The sequence below is a fragment of the Fusarium oxysporum genome, chromosome II (genome assembly GCF_013085055.1).
Source record: "Fusarium oxysporum Fo47 chromosome II, complete sequence".
Lineage (NCBI taxonomy): Eukaryota > Fungi > Ascomycota > Sordariomycetes > Hypocreales > Nectriaceae > Fusarium > Fusarium oxysporum.
Genome location: NC_072841.1, coordinates 2,420,703 through 2,440,617, shown reverse-complemented (window position 1 = coordinate 2,440,617; position 19,915 = coordinate 2,420,703). Strand labels below are relative to the sequence as shown.

Here is a 19,915-nt window from a genome sequence, read left to right as displayed (position 1 = left end):
CAGCAAAAATGTCAGGAGCAAGTCCTCTACTACATATCCTTGACACCAAACAGGGCAATGGCTTTATTCTGGACTTCTACATTGACGGCCAGCGACGCTTCATTCTACTAGATAGAGGGGAAAGCTATGCACCACCGTTTGGAAGAGAATTCGGCGCATATGGACTTTTCCATATGCAACTTATCAGTGCCGCGAGGGCAATATGGTCTCGTGCTTCAACTTCTGGGGATATGAATAGCACCCCATTCAACCCCACGGCGATCATCTGCCTCCAATCGCATGAATCTTATCAGGTGCTGCTAGCGCTTCTCCATTCATATGGTGCTTCAGATCCCGTTGGTACGGCATCTGAATTTCAGGGTCCTTTTTTTCTTCCCAATCCCGTCAATATTCAAGATGGATGGAAAGTAGTTCCACCTGTCAGAGGGAGATATGAGGGTATCACAGAAATTCTCAGAGCAACAAAGTTCGAGATCACGGATCGAATGCATCTGACGGAAATCTTGCAAGGGCTGCACTTTGCTTTTCCGAAAATGGAAAAGATGTTATGCTTTGGGCGAACCACGGGCACGCACAGCAACCCTGATATCGGCAATGAGAAAGAAGCGATTCTACCCACCCCAAATAGTCAAAGCATCCTCTTGAGTACGATAAAAGAGAGTGGAGGAAACATTCTTCTCGCTATGAACACTTCTGATTTTCGAATTTCTTCCGCTTTTCTGGAAGACAAAGACCCGCATTTCTCAATCTACCAAATCCAAGGTGATCATCACAGGTTCAATCGTGCACCAGAGATTCATGTCAGCGTTGCACGGGAATTTGCACTTTGGGTTTTGATGGAGCTAGGATACCATGAACTCGGATTCACCAAGGCGCAAGAGAGCGAGCTTTCTCCTTTGACGGAGAAAGACTTGCTACATCCAGCATTGACGTGGACCATTTCAACACTTTGGCCTGCTGAAGGAAGGTCGGGCATCGCGACATGGTCATATGGCGACAAAATGGCACCTGGCTCAGATTGGGTTTGCAAGCTTGAACTCAGCCAAAGTAGAGGCGGGCAGATTCCGCAAGCTTTTGTCTATCTGGCCTCTGTCTTGAGTCAAGTCCTTGGAAGCCATGATAGCTTCAAGTATCTCAAGGCACTTCGGTCAAGACAGACGCAGTATTTGTCTCAATGCAAGGGTGCCCCGGATAAGGAGGTTAATCCGCTTAAGAATTCAACAGAATCCGAGCTTCATCTACATATGACACCTGAAGAGTTACTGGAGAGTATGACAGAGAGACTTAAGGCGCTGTGTCTGAAAGACCGGTCTTTTGACATAGATTCAGCTCCGATTCGCCTGGGAGTTTTCGGCATCGAGGTATCGAATACTGGTTCCTTCAAAGGATATCCGGAGTTTTGGACCTATTGGATGGACGCGAAGCACGGCGGTAGAGTGTCTGAATGGTCTCAGCTGTACTACGCCCTCATTTCCATCTCATCTGCTCAGAGGTTCCATTCTCTCTTCTCGTCCAATGGCTATTTCCTTAGTCCCCAAGGATCTAGAGATACAGACAATACTAGACCTTACGAGTGCCTTGGACTGGCAATGGCTATTGCTGATTCCAGTCCACACCGTCAAACTTCACTTTTTCTGCACAGCACGCAGTTGTTGGATTGGGAGGCAATGAACCAGCTAGCAAAGCTATTTGGTACAAACATTAGAAGCCTCTTTGGGCCCGGAAAATTTCCAATCCAACGATCCCGTGTTTACGGAATGTACGCTACATTCAATGGATCTGATCCTATCCAGACGATGGGCAACATCCCTTCTTACATGGATACCGTCCCTGATTGGGCCTCGGTTGATACTGGTGACAAGGGTTCGGAATATTTTCTTGCAGACCTTGCCGAAAAGCAGATCAAGGATTCTCCACCTGTAGCTGGACTTGCAAACCGAGGTGATCAAATGTTTCAGGTCTTCTGCACGGGAAGTTCCACACAAACCAAACTCTACCTGGAATCAGACTTTGAGCTTTTTCCAACGCCTCCAGTTCTTGATCCGAAAGGACCATATCCACCTCCATTCAAACTAACAGCAAAAAGCCCAAGATACGGCTTGAGGGTCTTGGATGCTCCTGGCCATGACGCCAACAGTTGGCATCTGGCCATATTTGGGGCGGACGCTCGCAGGAGGGAATCGCCTCTTCCATACAAGGCAATAACAACTCCAACTTCAGAGGGTTATCATTGCCTAAGATTTGAGTACCCTGAGGACTCTGGTAGATACTTTGCTTTTTACAACGGCCCGGGCAGTAAGGACTATTCACTCCTCGTTTTGAAGAGTGAAAAAGATCTCAGCGAATCAAAGTTGAAGGAAGCTTCGTTCAAGATCGAGAAGGCCAATGGAAAGGAGGAAATGATGTCGCCACTTGTTTCCGGCGAGTCAATCCCATTAGAAAGGTTCATTCTGAGAGGTGAGAAGGTAGACTTGAGCAAATTAAGTCTTCCTTTCATCCTGGGCTTAGTCCTAGAGCGCTCAACCAGCAACGTTAAGGCTCTTTTGGAGAAGAGATTGCCAATTTCTCTCATCAACTCTGGTTTCATTGACGCTCTAAAAGTCGATTTCACAAGGTCTTCTGTTATTGCGGTCGGTAGCGTTCTCGGAACCAACATCGCATCCAACATCGTTATTTTTGGCTCGAGACCACCTACAGCACCTACGTTTGACCTGATCACCGGTGTGAAATGTGATACTCAGGATGTACAAATCTCAATAGACGACATTCGCATGCCAAGCTGCAAGGTGTCGGTCAAGCTTGGAGCTGTTCTAGCATCTTCTTCAGGGAATAAATGGCCATTATCTGCGAGTACCTCATTTACTCTTAACCAAGATACTAGGAGCCTTCCTTGGTGGACTTTGCGATTCACAGCGATGCCATCTCTTTCTCAGTTATCTTCAGCCTTGGATGCACCACTCCTATGCAATCGTGAGTTGGAGCTGATGAAGAAGGCTCCGCCATTCTTCAAAAGTCCCTTGTGCGATATTGTATCTGGCGAGGTGAAAGGAATTGAACTGTCGTGCCAGCAAGTGGATTTTGGCTTTCCTTCTTCAATTCTCAGCGCCGTCACCCTTGATACTGAGCTGAATGAGTGGGAAGGATTCTTGCCAGAGAGCTTCGTCGGGGAGGGTATCCAAGTCTACAAAGGCTCCGTCAAATTGAAAGTTGAGAATCCAATGTTCGAAGACCTTCTTCGACTCAACGTTGCAGTGGACTTCGACTTCAATATGAAAGTCCCGAAGCCACTCACGATACCCTTCACACTCACCGCTACTCAGCTCTTTTCCAGTGACGAGTTCGAGTATCGAGTCTCGACCCGTATACCATTGGCCTCTCCCAGCGAAAACAACGAGCAAATCAATGCAGCGGATGTTCTCCGTTTCATTTCAGATACAGCTACATGGAGGACAGTCAAGGAGGACATTCCCATTGCATACGAGAATCTTTCAAAGGGTAAAGTACAGGCTCTTTCAATTCGATTGAAAGGCCTATCTCCCAGGTACATTGCAGAGGATTTCGAGATCAAGTTCTCTTGTGATGCAATCCCTCTTTCCGAAGGATTATCGGATGTCAAGTTGGAGTTATCCTCGGCTGAAATGAATATCCAAACATTTTGTGGAGTGGCAAAATGTGAGGGGAATGGTATCATATGGGTCAGAGACTACGCTATTCCTAGCTTTGTGAAACTACCACAGAAAACAATTCCAGGTATGTCAGGAACGGCCATTAAGAACACCAACATCTCAGATTTTCAAACTAACTTTCGGCTTCTGCTAGGATTCGTCACCATACAGAATATCTGGGGAACCTCTTTCACCTCACTACTTGGAATCCCTCATTTCACAGGTATTCCTCTGCTTAAGGGCATTTCAACATCTTTCGAGGCACAAATCCAAACCTTGCAATTTCAACTATTCAATCGCACAGAAGATTACCCAGCGATGGTTGATGTGAGTAGTGTCAACTTCAAGTTTGAGCCCCATGAACGGCTCTCAATCCAAAATCTGCCAACCATGCAGGCTGTGCAGGGCTCTTTCGATCTTGGCGACCGAAACAAAACAAGCACTTCATTAAACATGAAGTTCTATGTTTGTGGAGAAACTGAGAACCACCAATTCTCTGTTACAATCAAAGCTCAAGAGCAATCTAAAACGGTCGTCGTCTCATTCTATCCTACTGAAGACATTTCAGTATCCGCCATGCTTGCAACAGTTATAGAGCTAGTCCAGCCCCCATCAACCTTTGCCAAGCATCTTGTCACTTCCGCTACTTTCACTTTTGAATTTTCACCTGAAGGTTTGCTACCCAAACATTGTGAGATTGACCTTGTGTCAAAGACACCTTTGGCTATTGGAGGCGCAACCGTCTCTAGACTACTATTTGAGACCGACATTGAAGCCACTAAGGGGAGTCGCAAGAGCCAGAAACTCATCAATACGTGCTTCAGCTGGAGAGATTCAGTGATGGACTCCCTCAGCGAGTTCCAAATCACGCCATCAACGGAGTCTGACAAGATTTGGACACTTTCACTCAAATATTCCGCAACTGGACAAGCCACTGCCTATCAAATCCTGGATAAGTTTGGAATCGTCCACCCGACCTCCATCGATGAGCCAGAAGGAATCAGCAAGGATGAATTTCTCCGGCTGCCTGTCAGCGAACTGAAAGGCGCTTTGGTGGCCGGACCTAATGGATTCGAGATCCAAAGAATGGAACTTACAATCAAGACATCACAACAGAAGAGCTTGACACTTTTACAATCGCGAAACATAGTAGTGCAATCGGTTGGTTTGCAAATGTCCTATCAAATCTCCAGTCCCAGTCCCTCGGTGGCTTTCATCGGGCTCGTGAAGTTGACAAGCAGCCTTGATATTCCCGTCAAATTCAGTCGGACTGATGATGGGCCGCGGTGGGATGGTGAATTTAATATTGGCTCGCGTTCTACTTCTACAAAGGTGCCTACCAATCTGAATCTTGACGAGGTCGCCGCCAAGATTCTTCCTAACTCGGAAGCAATCTCCATCCCGCGAAGTTCTGGCCTCCCGAAGACTCTGCCAGTTGTCTCTGGCGAAGCGTCCTTTGTCCAAGGGAAGTCCGTATCACTCTCAGCCACGATTAACGCTGCAAAGTGGGAGCTGAAAATAGGAGATTTGCTTGTCGTATTCAGTGGCCTGGCTGGTCACTTAGCTACCTTTGATGGAGAGAAAAAGACATGGAGAGCAGCTGTAACCGCCAAAACGTCTTTTGGTCCGTTTGTTGCCGCGCAAGGTGCCCTTCAGCTTTGTGCCACAAAGAAGCCGGTCCTTGCAGCTCGCCTCTCAAAGCCAACAGAAAACCCCTCAGGCCAGACCAAGGATGATTTCACGGCTCTCGTCAATAAAATGTCTTCGGAGTCTCCGGACTGGAGCGAGATACGGCCCAAGGATGCTCCTGCCCTATCGTTCAACCCGAGTGCTGCGCTGTATTACAGTTTCAATACATCAACAGTTCTTCTTACTGGCTCTATTGCAGAAGTGGGAGGGGTTTCAATTCTTGTGCAGAATAATGGCTCCAAAAGCGAGAAGAACAAGACCGACTTTCTCGTGACTATTGGGCTATCTAACCCTTCCGTCCTGTGGAAGAAGCTTGCCGCAGATGTTAGCCAACACTTCAATTTTCAGTCCGTGACAGCATTCTTTTCCTCTACTCTCTGGAAGCAAGAGGATCTAAAACATATCATCGAGGACGCTATGACAGCTTCTGATGAGTTCAACGGGGTCCTGGCGCAAAGCGATAGCCTAAATCCTAACGACACAGGGCTTACTACGGCATCCGCTTTTGTATCGGGAAGAGATGGTCCAGTTGAGGCAGGAGCACAGTTTGAAGCAGTGGTCTCCCTTGATGGGGACAAAGACCTCGTGAATTCCTTGAACGAGCTGGCAGAACCCGGCACAAAGCCATTGGTCGTGTTGTCGGCGAAGGTTCAAGGAGACAAGTTCGATATTGGAATCAGTATCACAAAGTTTACATTTGCCAGTGGCGCCATCACCTTGAATAATTGCAGCGGTCGCTTTGGGGTCTCCAAAGGAACGGCCAAAGGGGTGGAAGGTTCTCCAGAACTGGACTTGAGCGCCCGTCTGGATTTTCACATTCCAGACACCGAAGCAATTGTGGGTCTGGCAGCTCAGATTAACCTCACAAAACAGAAATGTGTGTTCAAGGTTTCTCTAAAGAATGAGAATGACAAGGAAATCATGATAAATAACCCATTCGGGCAATCCTTCGGCCTCAAGTTTACAATGCTTGAGTTTGATGGTGCGATCTATTTCAAGGGTTCCAAATCCTCTCAACCCAGCCCAGTGCAAAAATCCTCTTTCAACCTTGAAGGAAAGGTAGATATTGGAAGTTATACCTTCGATGCCCAACTTCTGTTCTACGCCGGAAAGCCTAAGGTTCTTTCCATCAGCTTTGGCCAGACGCTGAAGGTCGAAGAAGTCGTGACAGATATCATAAATAACAGCGAAGAGCCAGCAAAGGCCAAAGCATGGCCCAGCGAATCGTACCCTCCGATTGAGTTCAGCAATGGGCACATTTACTATTCTTTCCTTGGAGAAAAGGATGCGCCACTTGCAGATCCTAGAGAAGTCGATCAGTTGTACTATCCAGGTTTCAATATTCAGTCCACAATGGCTGTATTTTCTCGGAAAGCCCTGGTTCGCGTACACATTTTTCCTGAGAGAAGCGGCTTTATCATTACTGGATCGCTAGAGAAGCCTATTGACCTGGGCTGGCTCAAAATGTATCGAAGAGATCCAAAGCCAAACAAGGAGGTTGTTCAAGGTGGCGGAAAACAGGTCGATGATTTCACCAAGGATGGCCCCGACGTGCTATACGTATGGAACAACCGCACAGACGACCCCCACGGCGTCGGTCAGGTAAGGAGATCACCAACTGCCTTTTCTTATTTCAACATATGCTGACTTCCCCTTGCAGACTCGCTTTGAACTCAATAGCCATGCATCGATATTTGAACTTCCACCGTTTACCTGCACGATCGGGTATGCTGCTGCAGACAAGACTTTCAACGGGTATCAAAAATTCGACAAAACAGCTAACCAGGTGGGAGATGATGGCTCATCCATACGCATTATATACCACAATGATCGATTCTGGGTCAATGGAATGAACCTTTCAAGAATTTGGGATGATCTGGACCTGGCCAAGGCCATCAGAGACTTTTCAGAACAGAAAGACCCTAAGAATTGCGGAAAGCTTGTCGATCTCGTGTTCGACCAGGTCCTAAAGTACAAGTGCTCCTTTGGCTTGAGCTTGAGCAGTACTGAAGGGGATAAGGTCCCTGGCATTGAGGCTACCATTACGGTCAAGTTTCGCGTTATGCTAGGAGACACCGGGCAGGCGCTAGACGAGATTTCCCTTCCAGACTGGACGGGTCGCCTGATATTCAACGTTCCCAATGCTGAAGCTCTCTTCAACTGGCTCCATGAGCTCGTCAAGGACTATTTGACACACGTTGCAGACTTCATTCTGGAGCACCCCCTAGAATTTGCAAAGCTGATGGCATGGATGAATGCAAAGCAGTATGGCAAGCAGCTCGTCAAAACACTCATGTGCCGGGACGTTCAGCCAGAAAACATAAAAAAGAGACACTTCGAGCTCTTTCCAGAAGAATATACGGTTCCAGTCCCGCCACAGCCACCTGTAGATAAGTGTGTTTGTGAAGGGGACTTTTGGGAAAGGTTTCTTTGCAACATGGGAAGAAATTACTGGCACGGAAGATAAGCGTCATTTCAATATTTCTTGCAGAATGGAGTCTTCGTGGTAGATATACTTTGACAATGTTTTACTTCGAAAAGCAGTCAAACGACATCCTGTACGGCTCGGAAGGCTTGTAGGGACATTGTATAGTTATGACCAAAACGAACAGTTTGACGACCAGCCTGATGCACGGAAGCCCTGTTTTCTCAATTGAAGCATCCGAATTTAATTGTGGAAAGTACGTATCAACGCAGAAACCACAGACGACAGAAGTGGGTTCTGGAGTTCGAACACGAAGCTTTAGGGACAATTACTCTTCAAAGCTGTACTTCTCATTCACCCGTGACACCATGTGTGAAATTGCGCTTCCTGCTGAAAGGTCCTCTTTTCAGAGCTGCCTCCCCTGTACTGCTCCAATCAAATGATAGAACGGTCAGCCGACTGAAGAGTCATGGCAAATTCTGGCTGAGCAGCCAGGACAATATTGATATATTGTCTCTTCTGGATTGATTCTTCGCTATTATGAGTATGACTCCCAAGCGCTTGAATCTTTGGGCCTGAAGTCAGGTCCTTTCATGTCGACATGGTGTAGCGGGATCAGCCCACGCTCAGCTACGGAATGCCTACCAAGAACAAAGGCGAAAAGGTGGCGTGTGTTTCGACCATATAAGACCAGGAAATCGCTTTCAAAGAACAATAATATGGTCAAGTGGTTCTGGTCTTTCCAAAAGAAAGAAGACTAAATTCCAATAATTGTCGTGGCGCTGTCACAGTCGCACAAGCCAGCAATAAAAATGGCCTCACCGATACGTCACAAAACTCGAACAATGCTCTGCACAAAAAATTATGGCAAGAATCGTCATGGACCAAAGGATGGCTGATGTGGCTGAATTGATCAGACCCCAAAACGCCGATGACCTTCGCAGGGCGGATTTCTTGAAAAGTCCTATCTCCAACAAATAGGAATGAGGCTTATGTTACACAAGTCTGCCTCACTTGGTCATGTGGTGGCCGCCAAACGGACTCGGGTTCGCGTTTCGGACAAGAGAATGCAGCCATCAGCCGGGAAAATGCCCACTGCCCGAAATGGAAGAACCTGCGTCGTCCTTGGTTGCGAATTGAAGGGGTATGTCAGATGTTTTGGCAATCAAAAACACGGCTACCTACTGACAACGCCACTCTCCTGCTCCGATCAACGCCGATGTCTCAAATGCCAAAACTCCTATTTGTATAGCGATTCCCCCGCTTTTCATAACGAAGGCTCTAGAAGGCATCATCCATCAAAACAGAACGAAATCCTTTTCACCGCGGCTAGAGACGGTAAAGCAACACAACAACCCATGTCCACTCGATCCAGTATCTCCAAACCAGTTTCCTCCCTTCGTCCCAGAGCTGCTGGTATGGGGTATCATGGTAATCCAGTCGCAGTGCTTGACATGAAGTCAGACCAAGTTCGACCGCTTGACAAAGCTGACGTTGAAGGTAAGACGCACAGTCGGCCAGAGTTCGCTGCTAACAGATTGATAGGCAAAGACTATTTCGCGGTTGAGATTCCCCGAGTAAAGAACAACGTCCCAATCTACATCTCGCGATCGAACGATGCGAAGCAGGAGTTCATTGCGGAGGTCAACCTCTGGAGCATGGGGGTCCGGTACAACCTGCATAGACTTCTCGGGGACGGACCTCAGCTCTACGTGGTCAATGCATAAGGATGGTCAGAGTGAGCCAGTGGCTTAGTATGATGATTATAAGGGGGATGTTTTCATTTCCAATATTATTTGCAGATTTTACAGGGGGCTGGGTGCGCCACTTTGGGAACTTTTCGGACATTACATGTTTTTTTTTGACATTTTTCGGGGAGACGGACCGTTCGTATGTAGTAAATGTAACCTTCAGCCATGATAGCTGTAGATAGCAGTTCATCCGATGATGCAAGTCAGCCGGAGATTCCCTTGGTCAGCTGCATGGATATTCCATTTCGAGCACCGGTGCATGCATGATGACAGGCTTGAGGTGGTGAACCGAATGACCCATTAGAACACGATGGTCATCCGCGTGGAAAGTGCAGTCACAATGCCACAAGCAGTAATCTTCATCATTTAAGCCATGAGACTCCAGCTGAAAGTTGTCGCAGATGCGCTGGAAATCACAACCTCAGTGAGTCCAATGGAAACAAAAGCACAATCAAGAGAGTGGCCAGGCTAGTGGACTGATGGAGGTTGTGTGGGATTATTGGGTGAGGTTTGGTTACACAGCAGCCAATATTTCAAGCCATCCATTGACCGCGCGCATATCGTTACAATGGCTTTGCCTGGCGCCTAAAAAGTCTTCTTGACAGTCTAAACATCTTCTGAGAAGGCATTCTTGCTAGAGAAGGTTATTGGCTTTCGATACTGTATTGACTCAGCTAGGTTATCGAAGCAAGTAGCTGTTTCTTTTGGTCTGGTAGTGCTGCAGTGACTCAATTTTGGTCAATGAGCCCGGAGATATCCACCTGAAGAAAGCAATGCAGGCTACCAGGCTGTGGCGTATTGATTACCGCCCCCTTTACCAGAATGAACAGGATGCTATCATATTTGGAAGCGTGGGGGCGATACCACAGTCGTACAGGATGGGTGGTCTCTGCAGCAGGCTGCCTCGCACACCATCAAGCGCCCGATTCTGATGCGTTCTCAGAGCCTCGTTTGGCGAGGCATAAAATGATACCATGGGTTCTGTGTTAGACACCCCATTCTGTCGTTAGATAGGACAAGGCTCTCACAGTCAGCACACAATCCTTTGTTTAGCATTTCATCATTGCCGAAAGTTGAAACGAAATGGCTACTTCACCGTCCGAGACCTCTCGTACGCTACATCCACAAGTCAGTGGAGCGAGTAGCGCGGATATCGATCCTTCAATTCCTATTCGCGGACCCGAGCACATCTCAGATGAGGAAGGTCCTTGGGCTCAAAAGACCATCTTGACATTCGGTAACAACTCACTACCACTTTGTCGAATCATGCACTTACAAACGTATCTTAGATGGCGGTGGTGTTCGTGGCTACGCAAGTCTTTTGGTGTTGAAACGTATCATGACTCGAATACGGGACATAGAGCGTAATCACGAAGACCCAGCCCCTAGCAGCACCTACTACCCTTGGATGGGCAAACACGAGCAGGATACTAATGAAGATAACCCAGAGTCAGAAAGAGTTGATAAGTTTCTTCCTTGTCACTACTTTGACTACGTCGCTGGGACTTCAACTGGTGGGTAAGTTACCAGAACCTATGCTTTACAGAGCCCGAGACTAATCTCAGTTAGTTTAAGTAGTATTATGCTGGGAAGACTGCGCATGTCAGTTGACCAAGCTTTGGATACATATAAAGCTTTTGGAAATGCTGTGTTCGGTAAACCTAGATGGTTTCACGAGCGTTCATTCCTTTGGTATCCGCGAGCAAAGTTCTCATGTCGGAAGACACGTGCAGCATTTCAGGAGGTCGTCTACCAGACTCTTCGACGAGAGAGGGATTGTTTCCCTAGCGAAGCTGAAACTGAGCCCTTAAAGTACAGAGAAGATCGAACCAGAACGTAAGGTCCCTGCACAACTTGGTCCATTCCCAACCTGCTAACGATAACATATAGTATCGCTATCTCTTGGGCTATTAACAAAGAAGGCGGCGTTAGTAAAGAGTTCGTCTGGAGAAGTTATGACAATGACTTTAGCCCCAAGGCGCATGACTCCAATCTCTGGAACCCCTCCAATGCGGGTCCTGCTCACACAACTGCAATTTGGGAGGTTGCTCGTGCAACAACAGCTGCACCAAGGTACTTTGAATCCATCAAGATCAGAGGAAGAAAATTCCTTGACGGTGGTATGGTAGCCAACAATCCCGCCTTGATCGCTATCAGAGAAATCCATAACCTTCATGGCTTGGTTCCGGCCCTGTTCGTCAGCATTGGAACGGGTCTCAAGGTTTCCGCAGATGCTCAGAACAACGGTTTAACTAATGGAGCAAACGGCGATATTAGAACACTCAGAAGGGCTGCAACTAGAGACGACGTTAGACGCAAGCAGTTCCTGAAGAAGTATATCGAGATAGGAAAACATTGGAAAAACTGGATGGTTGACTGTGAGGGAATGAACGGCACTAATGGGTGGCGAGGCCACTGCAGAGCGATAGGCTTGACAGAGCATTTATACAGACTCAACGTGGAAGGCGACCTTCACACTATTCCACTCGATGATTGGCGTCCGTCAAACACCGGAGAAGATACCCTCAAGTTCATTGAAGCGCAAACAGAACGATACCTCGCCGAGCCCAGAGTGAAAGATTACATTACCTCTATTGCAAGGAAAGCCGTTGAGATAAGACGTCAGCGCGCTGCGACGGAACAGTGGGAGCGATTTGCAGTGGATGTGATTTATCGCTGCTCTGATTGCGATACCAAGAAGTATGACACTCGGGCAAAGTTGCGAGAACATCTACAAAAAGGAACTGAGCATAGAAGGGAGAGGATGGTTGATGGGAGAGAGCTTGAGGAGAAACTCAGCGCTTCGAGGTCCTTTAGGCCTGATAGACCAGGTGAAACAGGGAGGTGAGGTTGTTGTCTGGAGGAATTGGGCTCTACAACAAAGCAGCTCCAGAACAGTCGAAGAGAACTACGTATAAACGCGGAAGAATATATCATGTATATACAACCTTACAAATTTCTATAATGATTTGACTCGCTTATTTATGCTATGATATCACATGACTATGCCATTCTTACTTTCCAAGTCTTTAGACAGCCAAATCACCTTGGTTGACTACAACATGCGCCTTCTTCTCTCCTTGGGAATAATAGCGCACTGCAATGCACAAGGTTCTGATGAGCAACTGGCAGTTCTGTACATAAGGGCCAGTGAAATAGATATCCGGGTTACCATGAATGCGACTATGCAAAGTAGCCAGCTGGCCGATGTTGTTAAAAACCGCGAAAACCAAGGAGTGACAGATGTCCGCATCTGAGAACGACTTGATGTCCCGCACGGGGTTTTCAGCCTCTTCAGTCTCAGCATCAGGTCTATGCTCCAAGCTGAAGGCTTTGCAGAAAGTTGAAGCAACAGCTGTCATTTTCATTCCAATTCTGTTGTAGTCCATTCCATAAATGTCTCCAATCAGCTTATCAACATTTGCGTTGTTACCCTTCTCAGCTTGTTCAAGCATATCTTCATACGTACGTGCTCGTGTGAGAAGAAGTAGCAGACCGCATAACGCCGATCCGCCGAATGAGGAGCCCGAGATGCGCTGACATTGGTTGCTTTCAGAGACCTGGAAAAATGATACGCCTGAGCCGATGTTGACGAGGAGATATGGGTGAGATTTTGGTGGTGTTGAGGAGACGATTACTTCGTCGGTGAAGGTGTAGATTTCGCAACTTGATCCCGGGATAGGTGGACGATTGTCTGGCACTGGTCAGTAATCTGTCAAGTATGATGAGAGTAGGGAGTAGTACCGTGACTTGAACCGTCAATTCCGTCTGATAAATGACTGCCATTTAGGGGGTTAACCAGATATTGCAGTTCTGCGTCCCGTACATGGTCCTCGCTTGTAGTCATCGTTTAGCAAAAAGGTTATTATATAAGATGAGGCAAAAAGGTAGTATCAATGAGCTCTGAAGAAAGGCGGGGTGTATCCTGTCAAGAAACTGTGAGAAGTTCGTGATATTGTCGATGAAATGCGGTGACTAAATGAGACTAGTGTAGTTTTGGGTTGGTAAAGGGGGGAGGTTTTGATGAATTTTCACGTCAATCTTACAGCCGAGGGATCGTCGTGTATCCACTACGGGACTTTCCTGCCAATCACATTTCTGAAAGACGATCAGATAAGATAAGATTCATTCACGACGTTATATCTATCTTATAGCCGCATCAAATGAGCCTAGTAACCAAGTAGCACTGGTGTTATACCACGTATTTTGTGCTGCTTCCTCTGCCGATTGGCGAAACTTGCCTTACGCATGAGAAAAATGGTGGATGCATGGCTATGTAATAAGTCGTTGGTTCTGCAAGCGAGAATTATTGTGGGGTTATCATATGATCAAAATGTTTCTTTGCGCCGTGTCTTTTTTGCTTCACAATATCATTTTCGTGTGCAAACTCGAGAGTTATGACTTCTTCTACGAGCCAGAAGCCTTTCTTACTCGCTCTCCCTCCAGAGATCCAGAGCCAGATAATCTCTCTTCTTGCTGATTCGACTGATTTCAAATCCGTTCATTCACTTCTATTTTCGTGCAAACAACTCTACGCAATTGCACTACCTTTCTCAGTCCAAACATTCTGCGACATCCCGAGACCTGAATTGCCGAAGAAAGGCTCTGTAGTTCGCTCCCGCATTGTGCAGTTTCTTTCATACGTTTCAATCATCAAGCCAGAGCTTGCCCGACACGTTCGCACGATTAGACTCCATGATTGGCTGACCGATCACTTTTACAAAGGAACGGTTCACATCGATGCCAATGATGTGATCTTCTATAAGCAATTGATTCTCAAGATATTGCCTGAGAAGCTAGGATATGATACGCATTGGAGTAGCCGATGGATTTGGGCCCTGGAAACAGGAATCGAAGATGCCGCGGTGGCTCTTCTACTTGCTGTCTGCACAAAGGTCAAGAATTTGACATATGGCCACCCTTGGAATCCAAATTGCTTCTATATTATCCTTATAGCTGCCTATGGAGGTTGCGGAAGAAGACGTGTCAAACTTCCCCCGAGTCAGTTGCTTACCAGGTTGAAAAATGTTAAGCATGAATCATATAATCGCGAGGAAGGATATCGCCAATTTTATGATCACGCAAACCAGTTATTCCGCATCCCTAGCATTCATTCATACGAATGTGTTGGGGCAAGAAGCCCTGAAATGGATGAGTTTGACCTAGACCCAATGGATGAAGGATGTTCAAACATTCAGTCAATCATCTTACGAGATAGTTGGTGCGTAGGTCCAGCCATTCGCTCTTTAATCGGGGCGTGCAAGGTCCTTAGGAAGTTCATATATACACACGACTTCCAAAAAAAGTACCTTGGTGACGAATTTGAAGCAACGGCTCGGGATATAATGGAATCGCTATTGCCTCATGATGATAGCCTGGAATATCTTCATATTGATTTGACTGAAGCAGTTCGCACGAGCTCTGGCCCGCCCGGACCACGAGAACGATTGTATATGGGTGCTGAACTGCGACAGATGCACAAGTTGAAGAGCCTCATTTTAGGCTCTCAGAGTGTCAGTGGGCTTCTAGGTAATGGAAAGGTGATTTACTACACAGAGGATGCATCTATAGAGGCTCCAAAGGTTGTTGAATGTATTCCAGAACACTTGGAGTATCTTGAGATTCATAGCTGTGGAAGGAACATCATTAACCAGCTCGAGGAGTTTCTGGGCACGCTGATCCACCCAGATCGGTTCCCCAACTTGTCATCAGTCAAGTTAATTTTCAACGAGAATTGGGCAAATGAAGAAGAGATAAAGAGCCTTGTTTCGGAGAGAGATGGCCTAGCACTGGAGGTCGTTCGGCGTCAGTTATAGCAACAATAGTCGAGTCCGTAAACGGGGAGCATATGAGAACAAATTAAATGCTTTGGAAAATACTGAAACCTTAGATTGTCTTATATGCTATATTTAAGGGAAGTTGATTGACACCATATGTCGAGAGATTTTCAGAGACTGACGTTGATGCGCAGTCTACTCTACGTCTGGCATACAAAGACTCTTGACCTTATCAATAATATACGTCCTTCGTTTAACAGGACAGCCTAACTTTGAGTTGTCACTCCGCTTCATCCTCCGTCGAATATGCGACCTTTTGGTAGAATCAGCAATATCAGCACTGGCAAGAGGGTCGAGTAGAAGGTCAACAAGGTAATGATGCATTCTTATGGTTTTTAACCACTGTACAGTTGTCCACGGCTGGTACGCCAGGAGCTCCCAGAAGAGCCATTAAGTTTCCGATTTCAGTCAGTCCAGTGACAGTGCGATTAATTCCAGGAGTTTATAATCACCTCATGTGGTTAGCATCCCGAAACAGGCCTATGATTGCGATACTCCAGAAACTGGAATGGCTTAACCCGGCTATTCGGCACCCAAAGATTGAGTCATATAGATTATCCCACATTTTTGGGCAGGGAGCTGCTTTATTAAATACGTAGCTTGGAAACGACCGAAAGTATATTCTAAGCCAACGACCAACAAGCCAATTGAAACCTCTGCTCACTTGGTCTGCTATCTGCCTACAAGTTGGTACCCGACGTCCTTTTAAAACTGCAAATTTCCCTTGTCCGCCAAAGATTCCGACAATTGAGCTCCGCTTCGTTACTGGAGCCTGACCACTATAATACCAAATGCGTCCAACCCTGCCTTATCATCAAGTGAACGAGCTCTCACTTATTTGCTCTCAGCCAACCGGCCATGGGTCTCCAGGTCGCTTAGATGGGGAGCTGTCCCTGGGAGCAGATCCTAATAGCCAACCGGAGAAAGCTCGAGAGTTACTTTCTGCAATTGAGCCCGGTTGGGACGGTCAGGATCCCCCACCGCAGTTTGAGCAATATGGCGAGCAGTTTCAACCACCTATCTATTGTGCCGCCAGCCATCTCAACAACAGCCCTAAGGGTAAGAGTGAAAAGGCTCAAATGGTCTTTTCACTTCTTCAGCATGGAGCCGATCTGTACCAGGAGTTTCCTCAAGCTCTTTATAGTCCAGATCGCTCCTCTAAGCCCAGGGCACCGTTCCCGGGCGAGGACCCTCCATGCACATCTTTTCCAGAATTCCCTACGGAAGCCAATAGCCTAGATCGGGAGGAAGAAAATCAGCATCCGCACTTTTCGGATGATGAGTGGGAAAATGAAGAGAGAGCGCCTACGTGGGGTGCGAGACATGTCATTCATGCTATCATTGAAGATGGCGGTTGCTTGACGCCTCTGATTGAGTATCCTGGGTTCCTTGCATCATTGAACCTTAAACATCGTGATCCCTAAGGGCGCACACTACTACTCAGTGCCTGTCGAAGTGCTGCCGGAGCCGACGTGCGTGCTAGGACTGGGTTCCATGAAGTCCATTGGAATGTGGAGAATATATCCCCTGAATCAAAGATATATCCGAGCTGGGATCGTGTCGCAGGCCCGACGAAGTCAGACTTTTCGAGCCCGGGGATGGAGTCATTGGTTGACATGTTTCTTCGACTTGGCGCTGACTCTCTTGCAGTGGATTATTAGGGGAAGAACGTCTTGCATCATCTCCTTGTTGAAGTTTGCAACAACGATACAGGCCGTTTCGCTAGGCTGCCCATGGTTCGGCGTTCATTACGAATCTTAGGATCAACGTATCCTTCCCTAGTGAACCAGCCTGACAAGCATGGTACCTACCCACTCCATGCGGCTCTTCGCCGAATGCGACTCTATCCAGACCCTGACTATATGCCTGCCGTCAGACTAGGAGAGCCTCTAGGCTGTGTTCAAGAAATATTGCGAATGGGTGCCGATCCACGTGCGAAAGATGGAAAAGGGAATACAGCGCTATATTATCTGGCTGATGATGATCTGACAGGAGTCTGGCTTGGTACAGGCAAACGTCAGATATTCTATAGCTTCTGAAGGACGGATGTAGCCAGGATATCAACATGCCCAACAACGCCGGAAGGGCTGTTGCAGAATTCATATTTGATGACAATGGCCGTATGGAAGATGAAAAGATGGTAAATCATGGAGAATGTTCCCGTAGCCATGATGCAGATTTCCGGAACTGGCAGGATGTTGACCACAAGGTGTTCACCGCGTTGGATGATGCTGGTATAGACTGGAGGGCCAAGACGTCTGAAAGTGGAAACTTGTTACATCTCGTTGCGCAATCTGGACTGAGCCAGGAAAGGTTGATATGGAGGAGTCAATTTCTGGTGGACAAGGGAATTGATCCAACGGCACCTGATGCAGATGGTTGGACGGCGAGGAAAATCGCTGAGCATTATATATTGAACAAGTTTCGGTTCTATGAGGAGCTGGGGAAGCTTGAAAGCGGCGGGGTTGAGGTGGAGTGGCAGTAACGTGGATTCAAAAGAGTCAGCTGTCTATCTCGCGTTAACCGGCTTGACTACCTGGCATGGAAAGACGTGGACATAGAAGATGGCCAATAACGATATATCGTAACAGAGAAATCGTTTTCGTGTTCATGTTAACCTATCGATGCACTTCACCAACTCACTCCAATACACTAACGCCCATCCACGGCCTTAATCCTCTCTAACTAAACTCCTCATGCACCAGCTGCCAACAAACCGGCCATCAGTGGCAATTAAACACATTCTACTCTCCGCTAGATATCCTAAGCAGCAACTTCCAGGACGCATCGTCCAGCGACTTGACCAGTAGCAAGCTTCTTGATCCATTGATCAAGATCATCAAGCTTACCCTTGGAAAGAATTGGCTATAAGATGTTAGATACTGCTATCAATTTCTTGTCATCTTTGGCTATACTTACTCGAACGAGACCTCTAGCAGTGAAGTCAAGAGCCTCTTCGACATCCTTCATACTACCTGTAACACTTCCCACAATCTTCAAGCGTCGAAGAGCAACTGCCATCGGGGGTGCACCAGCAATAACAGTTGGGTCTTGGGGAAGACCAACAGCCACAGCAGTTCCATTGGGACGGAGGTAGTTGGGGGCAGTCTCGTACGCCGCCCGTGTCGCAGCTGTGATGATAACACCGTGGGCGCCGTATTTCGTGATCTTCATGACCTCCGCGGTGATGTCCTTCGTTGTCTTAAAGTCAATGAAGACTTCAGCACCGAGCTCGAGGCAAAGATCTCGCTTCTCGTCACCGCCGTCAATAGCGATGACTCGCATGCCCATCGCTTTGGCGTACTGGATGCAGAAATGGCCGAGACCACCTCCAGCACCAGGGATGACTAGCCACTGGCCGGGAGTCACGCCCGATCTTGAAATGCATTAGCATGTTGTATTGTAGCCGGCATTCTGACTTACCGTTTGCAAGCTGTGTATGCTGTTACGCCTCCGCACATAATCGGTCCAGCCTCCTCATCAGAAACACCATCTGGAATTCTCGAAGTATATCTTCCATCCGCAATAACATATTCCTGGAATGTTCCCGCAACCGAAAATCCGCTGTTGGTCTGGTTAGGACAGTGAACCTCATCCGACCCAACTCTGCAAAAGTCGCATTCGCCACAGGTGCTGGCGATCCACTTCACTCCAGCACGATCGCCAATCTTCCACTTGTTCTCCATGCCCTCGCCAACAGCTACGACATTACCGGCTCCTTCGTGCCCTGCGATTCCTTTAGAAGCGTCCATCATACTAACGCCAAAGTCCTTCCACTCATTGTGCAGGAGAGACTTATCGGAACCGCAAAGGCCGGTCCATGTAATTTTGACGAGAATTTGGCCTGGGCCTGGCTTCTCAACGTCGACTATGCGGATAGGAGCTGTTGCTGCTGCGCCAAGTCCTTGACGGACGGCTGCTCGCTGTTGAGAGGGAATTGACATTATGAGTTGAAGGTGATGCGAGATCAAAGGAGGCTGTTTCAAAGATTCTGGAGTTGAGATATCTGCAAAGACAGGCGCGAGAAAGTCGAGTGTTTTATATCATGGGAGTATTGACCGCTCCACCGAGCCAATATCAGACAACTTTCCATGCGGGCATGATTCCGCAGGATCTTTCGAAGCAGGGCGGAAACAGGGTGATTGTTGGTCTGATGGTGAGGGGTCGAATGAGGTGATACGAAGTGGATCCAAAGCTGTGTTTGTTATCTGCATCATAGCTATTCGAGTAACAAATCTGGCAAAGAGCAACGGACAAGAGGAGCTTGTCTGCTACCGTAATTACTCTGACTTGTCGCTTTGATATCATGTATGCCCGTTGGCCCGGCATGCATATCGAAGGATGGGTGCGGGGAAGTCGAAGCGGCAAATGCGATCTTGTTCCGAGGAGGAGATATCACCTGACGGAGGGTTCCGAGGAACTCGAGTCAAGAAAGACTAGTCAGAGCTGATGCGCAGATCTGGAAACTGAGACCTAGTTGAAAGTTTGAAGGACGACAAAGAGAGTAGATTGAGTTTATCGTAGATCTTTGCTAATCGCCGAAAGACT

The 19,915-nt window shown here is 47.4% G+C and overlaps 8 protein-coding genes across 8 annotated transcripts; 6 read left to right on the top strand and 2 right to left on the bottom strand.

Annotated features, from left to right (window-relative positions):
- Positions 1-8: 8 nt before the first annotated feature.
- FOBCDRAFT_196862 (uncharacterized protein) lies at positions 9-7,821 on the top strand (the record flags this gene model as incomplete). The annotated part of the gene is made up of 2 exons (XM_059608859.1): positions 9-6,956; positions 7,015-7,821. The coding sequence occupies 2 exons, from the start codon at positions 9-11 to the stop codon at positions 7,819-7,821; spliced, it is 7,755 nt and encodes a 2,584-aa protein (XP_059466756.1).
- A 966-nt stretch (positions 7,822-8,787) lies between these two features.
- On the top strand, positions 8,788-9,756 carry FOBCDRAFT_214814 (uncharacterized protein). Its single transcript, XM_031173456.3, has 2 exons — positions 8,788-9,279; positions 9,325-9,756. The coding sequence occupies exons 1-2, from the start codon at positions 8,847-8,849 to the stop codon at positions 9,504-9,506; spliced, it is 615 nt and encodes a 204-aa protein (XP_031050241.2). The 5' UTR covers positions 8,788-8,846; the 3' UTR covers positions 9,507-9,756.
- An 857-nt stretch (positions 9,757-10,613) lies between these two features.
- On the top strand, positions 10,614-12,378 carry FOBCDRAFT_236842 (acyl transferase/acyl hydrolase/lysophospholipase; the record flags this gene model as incomplete). The annotated part of the gene is made up of 4 exons (XM_059610110.1): positions 10,614-10,767; positions 10,820-11,048; positions 11,196-11,366; positions 11,421-12,378. 4 exons carry the CDS (start codon positions 10,614-10,616, stop codon positions 12,376-12,378), a joined length of 1,512 nt encoding a protein of 503 aa, XP_059464147.1.
- A 99-nt stretch (positions 12,379-12,477) lies between these two features.
- Positions 12,478-13,521, bottom strand: FOBCDRAFT_176512 (type II pantothenate kinase). The gene is made up of 2 exons (XM_031173454.3): positions 13,275-13,521; positions 12,478-13,224 (listed from the first exon to the last, which is right to left on the bottom strand). Exons 1-2 carry the CDS (start codon positions 13,375-13,377, stop codon positions 12,560-12,562), a joined length of 768 nt encoding a protein of 255 aa, XP_031050239.2. The 5' UTR covers positions 13,378-13,521; the 3' UTR covers positions 12,478-12,559.
- Positions 13,522-13,918: 397 nt separating this feature from the next.
- FOBCDRAFT_288267 (uncharacterized protein) lies at positions 13,919-15,346 on the top strand (the record flags this gene model as incomplete). Its single annotated transcript, XM_054703322.2, has 1 exon — positions 13,919-15,346. The coding sequence occupies exon 1, from the start codon at positions 13,928-13,930 to the stop codon at positions 15,344-15,346; it is 1,419 nt and encodes a 472-aa protein (XP_054559297.1). The 5' UTR covers positions 13,919-13,927.
- Positions 15,347-16,107: 761 nt separating this feature from the next.
- FOBCDRAFT_315572 (uncharacterized protein) lies at positions 16,108-16,882 on the top strand. The gene has a single exon (XM_054703321.2). It carries the CDS (start codon positions 16,159-16,161, stop codon positions 16,789-16,791), a length of 633 nt encoding a protein of 210 aa, XP_054559296.1. The 5' UTR covers positions 16,108-16,158; the 3' UTR covers positions 16,792-16,882.
- Positions 16,883-17,029: 147 nt separating this feature from the next.
- On the top strand, positions 17,030-17,905 carry FOBCDRAFT_315571 (uncharacterized protein). Its single transcript, XM_054703320.2, has one exon. It carries the CDS (start codon positions 17,433-17,435, stop codon positions 17,850-17,852), a length of 420 nt encoding a protein of 139 aa, XP_054559295.1. The 5' UTR covers positions 17,030-17,432; the 3' UTR covers positions 17,853-17,905.
- A 47-nt stretch (positions 17,906-17,952) lies between these two features.
- Positions 17,953-19,784, bottom strand: FOBCDRAFT_214810 (uncharacterized protein). The gene is made up of 3 exons (XM_031173452.3): positions 18,791-19,784; positions 18,287-18,743; positions 17,953-18,232 (listed from the first exon to the last, which is right to left on the bottom strand). Exons 1-3 carry the CDS (start codon positions 19,309-19,311, stop codon positions 18,131-18,133), a joined length of 1,080 nt encoding a protein of 359 aa, XP_031050237.2. The 5' UTR covers positions 19,312-19,784; the 3' UTR covers positions 17,953-18,130.
- Positions 19,785-19,915: the final 131 nt, after the last annotated feature.

Excerpts from the sequence above, each read along its gene's own strand:
- FOBCDRAFT_214814 (XM_031173456.3), top strand. The coding sequence starts at position 8,847 with ATGCAGCCATCAGCCGGGAAAATGCCCACTGCCCGAAATGGAAGAACC. Across the intron at positions 9,280-9,324 it reads TGACAAAGCTGACGTTGAAG|GCAAAGACTATTTCGCGGTT; the intron begins GTAAGACGCACA and ends ACAGATTGATAG.
- FOBCDRAFT_176512 (XM_031173454.3), bottom strand. The coding sequence starts at position 13,377 with ATGACTACAAGCGAGGACCATGTACGGGACGCAGAACTGCAATATCTG. Across the intron at positions 13,225-13,274 it reads AATTGACGGTTCAAGTCACG|ACAATCGTCCACCTATCCCG; the intron begins GTACTACTCCCT and ends GACCAGTGCCAG.
- FOBCDRAFT_214810 (XM_031173452.3), bottom strand. The coding sequence starts at position 19,311 with ATGTCAATTCCCTCTCAACAGCGAGCAGCCGTCCGTCAAGGACTTGGC. Across the intron at positions 18,744-18,790 it reads GCATACACAGCTTGCAAACG|ATCGGGCGTGACTCCCGGCC; the intron begins GTAAGTCAGAAT and ends ATGCATTTCAAG. Across the intron at positions 18,233-18,286 it reads CTGCTAGAGGTCTCGTTCGA|CCAATTCTTTCCAAGGGTAA; the intron begins GTAAGTATAGCC and ends AACATCTTATAG.
- FOBCDRAFT_315571 (XM_054703320.2), top strand. The coding sequence starts at position 17,433 with ATGCCCAACAACGCCGGAAGGGCTGTTGCAGAATTCATATTTGATGAC.
- FOBCDRAFT_315572 (XM_054703321.2), top strand. The coding sequence starts at position 16,159 with ATGCGTCCAACCCTGCCTTATCATCAAGTGAACGAGCTCTCACTTATT.